General features: G+C 33.4%; 1 protein-coding gene across 1 annotated transcript; it reads left to right on the top strand.

Annotated features, from left to right (window-relative positions):
* Window positions 1–2,519: 2,519 nt before the first annotated feature.
* Window positions 2,520–5,580, top strand: LOC106662404. Its single transcript, XM_024229247.1, has 4 exons — window positions 2,520–2,756; window positions 4,837–4,982; window positions 5,056–5,175; window positions 5,238–5,580. Exons 1-4 carry the CDS (start codon window positions 2,521–2,523, stop codon window positions 5,498–5,500), a joined length of 765 nt encoding a protein of 254 aa, XP_024085015.1. The 5' UTR covers window position 2,520; the 3' UTR covers window positions 5,501–5,580.
* Window positions 5,581–7,190: the final 1,610 nt, after the last annotated feature.

Here is a 7,190-nt window from a genome sequence, read left to right as displayed (position 1 = left end):
AAAAAAAAAATAAAAAAAAATATCTGATCAATAAAAAATCATTTTAAAAATTCGATCTATATATATTGTACAAAATATATCTGTAATATGAATGTTGCCCCTTATGCAGAGAAAGGTTGCTCGATGTGTCCCACATACTGGAAACATGTACCTTGGCTCCCTACAGGGAGCGTGTAGGCATGCCATCCAATCTGAAAATGGTACTCGAGCACTGCAGTGGGTTTCTGGGTCCGCATTTTAGGGGAAATTGGTTTTTTTATTGTATATAATATGTCTTATGTGTTGTGTGTCTATATGTTTTGTCTGAGTGCATGTATTTATTAGCGTGAATGACGAGGGGTGAGGGTGAAATATAACGTCATCATTGTCCCTCGAGAGTTGAGAGCGTATGAGTGTGTGTTCGGGGTCGATGGCGGAATATTTATAAAAGTACTCCATCGACCCCAATCTAGATTAGTTTGAGTATAGGTCGGTATACTATATTATATCAAGTATATCAAGTACTCCACCGACCAAACGGAATGAGTGTACTGTATGGATGTATTAAAAAAGTTCATTCCAAGGAAATATAGGCTCACTATTGTTGAAAACTAAAATATAAAAAAAAATTTACTTCTGTAATTCTAGTGAATGATTAATGGAGTTCTCAGAATTGATTATTAGTACATTCAACATGTTTATAGGTATGTTAATATATTATTTATGACCTAATACAACAATATTTTATCCAATGTTTATCTTTAACTTCGAATATATTTATATATGGTCTCTGTAGTATTTTTAGATGTGTCAAGCTTTGAAAGGATCAACGTGTTTAGGTGGATGAAACGTGTAATAAACCGTTTTCACAAAAACACTGAGTGCGCTGGATATGGAAAACAAGCGAGTCGACGTATTCTTAAACATAACTTATTTTTTAATTAAGAATCATCGGGCTATCTCGTTTGTCACCGTAGGGATAACTAGAAACAGTTCCAACTAAACTGCTGAACATGTACCCTACAGCCATTAACAACACGAGTTCAGCCCTTTTCCACGATTTTCACAGGCCTTTATGCCAGAGCAATAACCGTTACATAATTTACACTGGTGGTAACGACGTTTAAAGTCCCTTTACCGTAACGCCCTGCTTTACGATGACCACTATGTCTGCCCGAACAATACCAGGCGCGTACTGCAAATTTTAAGGAAGCTCAAAATAATAAAATTTTGCGACTTTCTGAAAAATAATGTTATCATGCTTTGAACTTTAGTGAATTTATTTTCTTTTGATGTATTTATTTTTCATAAAGGATGTCTCTATTTGCTTTTATCCTAAAATAAGTGTTATAGAAAAACAGTTTAAATACTAACCCCCATATTTTTTTCAAGGATCTACGATAAGTGGTCTGCACTTTTTTAATCCCTTTTTAATTAAGTAATAAGTAAATATCTACCAACTTAATTTTTAAAAAAACTTCTGCCTAGTTTTGATAAATTTTCAAAAAATAGATTTTTTAATTAAAAAATTTAAAAAATACGACGGGTTGTGCATTTCCGGAGATAATTTAACTCAAAGACTAGGTGTATTTCATCCTTTCAATGAGATCTAAGGTCTTGCCATTCCCAAGGAAATATCAACATTTGACTAATCCGCCCAGGAAATTTTGGTGCCTACTGCCTAACATCTTCACGCCCCACTTCCCTAATTCCACTTCCACATGATACATTTCCATTTTCCTTCGCAACAGCCGACGTCATATGATATGAAGTGCCAGTATTTTTGAAAAAAAGCCCGTTTGTAAGGATGTCGGTTTCGAATGCAGGTCGTTGGATTCGAACCCGAGACCTTACAATGATGAGCGCCATGCCAATGCCTAAACCGTTGCGGCCACCGACGCCCCCTAAAATATTTTTAATAAAATTTTATTATACCTACGTACGAAATTTTGTACAAAATGATTAATTATACATTGTAAATAAAATTTATACATAAACGTGAACGTTTTTATTTATAACTCGCCTATGGGCATACTATATAAATAAATATAATAAAAAAAAAACCTTGTTATTGTAATTTTTCTACTACGAAAATATTTGTTATAAAAACGACCCGCACGGCTGTCTACGTTATTTTTGCACCGACGGTGGTGCGAGTTTTAATTAATAAAATTAATTTCATGTTTTTTGTTGAAATCGAGAAGATAGAAATCTTGGTTAGATAAAATATGTACTTAATAAAAGGGGAGATTTGTGTTGAAGACGGTTTGTTTATACCGTATGGCGGACATGTTGAAATAGGGTTTGCATAACGGTAACGCTACACTGATGTAAGTGCGCAGGCGCCGATTTAACGGAACGCTGTCTGAATAGCGGCCTACGTTGTTAGTCCTTGAATAGCGTGCTTGTTAAATGGTGACGGTAAGCGAACTAACCTGTTTAATATGCAACCCGTTTATTTTGTTTTCTGTTTGTTTGCCTTTTTGAGTTTTTTATTAGCATATATTGTTAATATTAATGTCTCTTGTTTCATAGTTCGGTATGTCAATCAATAAAACTACAGAAAATAGAAGGCTACGATTTACGGCAGCCGATGATGTTGCGCTATTAAGAGAAGTCGTCGGATCGAATCCGTTCGAGGATCCTACGGCCTGGTCAGAAATTGGTCGTGAAGTTAACTCAACGACAAATAAAAATTTCACGCTTCGTTGTTTAAAAGAGCACGTCGAACATCTAATAAAACTGTATATACGGGGCGATACAGCGAATTTGAGAAAGTAAGAAAATTTGTATTGTATTTTGATTGAACACGTTTGTTTGGTACGTCGTTGTGGAACGTTCGACCCTTCCCCACGCAGAACGCGCAACTCGTCCAGAAAACGCGCGCTTTTCGATGCTTGTAGGGTGTTGGAAGTTTCCGAACGAGTCGGTTTCTCAGGCGTTCAGTATAACTTTGTTATCTGTTGGCAGTTTTTCATGGTTTACGATTTTTTGAAAAAATTCCCGACAGTAGGTAATTTGTTTTTGTCATACCGTAGTGAAATTGTTGATGGTTATTGTTTTTATTTCTCAAAAATTATTGAAGTTATAGTCAAGAACAGCACATCAAAGGGATTTCTTTTACACTTTTTGTAAATGATGGTTCCACTCACAGAATTTGATGTTTACTACTATCCGGATTTCGAGCATTAAACGCTCGTAATCAGGTTGAAGGAATTACTATTAGCCTCCCAACATAAATTTTAAGTTCAATTAATAAAGGTTTTAATTTGAGATAAAAAAGTTAGTGTCACGAGCGGGTTTCGAACCCACGACCTTCGGCTTGATAGCCACTACTCTACCACTTGAGCTATCGTTTTTATTGCGTTCAATTTTGAACGTGCATAATACATTAATTACAACATAACTGAATATAATTTTAATAAATACTATAAGAAAATAATTTTAAATTAGAGATTAATTTGTTTGTCGAAAACCATTTAAATTCATGGTTAAAGGAGATAAATCGAAATATATTATATTATTTATGCGTTTATCTCCTTGTTTAATTTTACATTTGTATTTTTCAAAGTTCTCAAATCAATTTAATTCCATCTCTTTGTTGAAACAGTGTAACACTGTTGAATTGAAATTGTGTTATGTTTCATTTAAATGGTCTTTAAATTCAGAAAATTTGTTTGATTTAGGCAAGTGTTTTTTAACTGTCGTTTTAATTTTTCTGCCGCTTTGTCCTATATACTTAATATTGCAATAATTTCAAATATGTTTCTAAATCCTGCTTTAAATTAATCACAAATTAAAAATTATTTTTCTTACAGTATGTATTCGGATAATATTTTGCTTCTCATTGGAATGTTGTGTTACCGGTGGATAGGTAGGTTTACGCTTACAATTCATGTCGGCTTCATTCTGATGATGTGTGTGTAATGCTCGAAATCCATATAGTACTCCAACATATTATTTCTAATAAAGAATGTCCTAATTAAAATAATAAACTATTACTACTAACCAAAACCATCCTTTAAAAAATGGAGGAACTTGTTTGTAATCTTTCTTGGTTTAGGGGGCGTCGATGGCCGCAACGGATTAGGCTTTGACACAGCGCTCCAGCGGAACTGCATTCGAACCCGACATACGTACAAATGGGCTTTTTTCAAAAACACCGGCACTCTGAGGGTCATATAACCTCGCAGTTGAAATACCCTCGTAAAAAAAGGAAAAAAAATCTTTCTTGGCCGTTTGCTCCATCGCAGATTTTGTTTGATTTAATTTTTCTATCAATCGTAAATAATTAGTTAATGTGTACGTATTTTATTAATAATTTAGCGAAAATGGTTAATCATTAGTAAATTTGAAAATAATTACTGAATTAGTAAACATGTAGTTGTAATTTTTTTTTGCACGCATTCAGATTTTAATAATATGAGTTAAAAATATATTTTATATAAACATATGAAATAATCATTTTACAATTGTGTTTAATTATTTGGAATTATAATAAATAAATTTGATATAAAAGCCATAAATTGCAATTAATTACAATGTAAATTTCAGTTTTTATCTAATTAAATTCTACTTTTCCATAATATTTTTTAACAATTTATTAATGGGTCTTAAGTATAAATAGCCAATAGAAAGGGTGTACTCAAATAATGAATGGATAAACTATAGATTCCCCATCGTCGTACTAAAACAACGTGCCCAAAAATTTATAAAAAAGCATTTTTAGCAAAACTTTAATTAAGAGACATTTAGTAGCCTTAAATAGATTTCAAAGCTGTAAAAAATATTGTATTTCGAGAATACCAGTGCCATAAGGAACGTGTTAAAAAAGTAATATAAGTATTAATAATTTAGATCAGGAACAGAAGAAGAATACGCAGAAAAACAACACCTGCTGGAAATGGTCACTGTTTTAAAAAAAGAAACCATGAAACAGACGAAATCTGTGGTGAAGGCAAAAAGCAGCATGGTGACTCGGGACTCAGTTTTAACAATCGAAGGTTTGTAAACTACCGATATTTAGAAAATTATCTATACCAAGAGATTTTTTAAATTTTTTTTCGTCCACTGAAGATTTTAGCCGAGATGCTACTCGAAGCATTTCACCAACTGACAGTATGTTGGCCGGACCATCCCGATCCGTTTTTGTGCAAGCGACAGAATCTCCGACGTCATCAATTGCTGATACAGCAGGTAAACGATCGTGAATGTTTTTGATTCGGTAATATTTTATGTGTTATATTTATGATTTAAAGAACCACACAGAAAAAATTTGGCAACAACCGCAATGAGCCTTGCTATAGAATTTTTGAAAGACAAGGCAAAAATGAAAGCTGAATTCAGGGAAAAAAAATTTGCCTTTAAGAAAGAAATTAAAGAGAAAGAACTTGCGCTGAAGGAAAGGGAGATTGAACTAAGAGAAGGTCAGTTAAAATTGGACAGAGATAAGTTTGAGCTTGAGAGGCAGGAAAGGGAAGCAAAACTACAACGAGATATGGAAAGAAAGACGAACGTATAATCAAGAAAACAGTGTTTTGTTGTAGATATCGTCTTATTTTAAAAGATACTGTGCAATATGTACAAATGTAATTTAAAAAATTGTATAGTCTACAATTTGTACGTTCTCATGAATCCCGCACTCCTATGTATGTATATTTGATGGTTCATCATTAGAATATAGGTTTTTTATTTCTACTCAAGTAGGAAGAACAAGTAGCTAGCTTATAATATGCAGCTACTTCTTACATCTTTCCTATATCTTGCCAGAATTATTTTTATAAACACTCTGGATCAAGGTATGGCCTTGAAGAGGAAAGGAAATTTAATTGTTACTGCCAAGCTTTCGGCCTATTTTAAGATCATCATCAGCGCAAACCAAGCTTAAATACGTTTACAGATTGACATATTTAAGTTTTTGCAGGCGATTTCAAATTTCCTTGAAGTCCGATTCAGTCCCAATATTGCCGAGGAGTGTACCAGTCCTTCACTGTCATAAACTCTCAAAAATGATATACATTCGTCTTCCATCATTTACGATTTTGGCGTATTTGTGAGGTACTCTATATTCCGTCACAGGGGGTCTATACACCCTCAACGACTTTCGCCAATAAATATAGTCACACCTGAATAATGAAGAGATTCTCTTCCCTACGAGAAAGTAAAAAGAAATACGAATTAATAATTATTTGGAGATCGTGAGATGTCTTGTGTGATGTAGGTTTAGAAAACTATTTTCTTTATCGCGCCAAAGTTTCGGTCTTTATTGAGATCATCTTCTGGGCCTGGGATTTACAAACATTGTTTACATTATACAAATACATGTAAGATGTGAAAATGAATTTATACAATGGTGTACACAGTATAGAAATTTTTGGTTTAATCAAAGTATTAGTCCTTACTGAAAGTGTGTGCTTTCCGCGTAGATGTGTCACGGTTGTGTGTCGTGCTGAAAGTGTTAGTGAGAAGTTGATGTTTTTTGTTTATAAATGTTGGAATTTGAAGGAGTGGGGAAGGAACTAGGGATAGAAATTCATTTTCCTATGAGGAGTGGCTTCTGCCAATGGGAAAAAACGGTTAATGGTTTGTCGTTCAGGCTTAGTTATCTTTACAGGATTATTAGGGAAAGGAAGGATAAATTGTTAGTGATTTAGTCTATCTAGAAATGGTTTGTTGTGCGGAGTGTAATGATTGTTTTATATGTTGTGCTATATGTTTTTTGCGTTATTTGCATTGAATTTGTTTTATGATATTAGCACAGCTGCGGCTGAGTTTAAATGTGTCTGTTCTGAAATTGATGCTGTGTTTATCAATGTTGATGTAAACCATCTCTAAATCTAAAAAAGTCACGTTTATGTTTGTTTTGTTTTGTGTTTAATATTTTTGGATTGTTGAAGTCGAAATTGTGTTGGTGTGAAAAATGGTGGGTAGCCAGTGCTGTAGGATTTTGTTTGGATTTTTTTACAATTATGGATATGTTGCTTTACTCTCTTATCCTGACATAGCGATGTAATTCCGATGTAAGTTGCCGGACAATTTATAAAATTGATTTTGTAAATTACATCAGACTTATTTGTTACAGGTGTGAAATCTTTAATTTTGGAAAAAAGAGAGTGAATAGTTTCATAGTTTTTGGAGGCTATTTTAAAGTTATCAGAAGAAAGAAATGTGTTAAATTTGTATGATAGGCCGTGAGCGAATGGAATGGATAT

The sequence above is a fragment of the Cimex lectularius genome, unplaced genomic scaffold (assembly GCF_000648675.2).
Source record: "Cimex lectularius strain Harlan isolate CLEC.00 unplaced genomic scaffold, Clec_2.1 scaffold240, whole genome shotgun sequence".
Taxonomy (NCBI): Eukaryota; Metazoa; Arthropoda; class Insecta; order Hemiptera; family Cimicidae; genus Cimex; species Cimex lectularius.
Note: the sequence above shows the minus strand (reverse complement) of the source record. Positions and strands in the feature narration are given on the sequence as shown.

Bases quoted from the DNA above. Each gene is read 5' to 3' on its own strand.
- LOC106662404 (XM_024229247.1), top strand. From the start codon at position 2,521: ATGTCAATCAATAAAACTACAGAAAATAGAAGGCTACGATTTACGGCA. The intron at 2,757-4,836 runs GTAAGAAAATTT...TTAATAATTTAG, and splicing joins GATACAGCGAATTTGAGAAA to ATCAGGAACAGAAGAAGAAT. The intron at 4,983-5,055 runs GTTTGTAAACTA...CGTCCACTGAAG, and splicing joins CTCAGTTTTAACAATCGAAG to ATTTTAGCCGAGATGCTACT.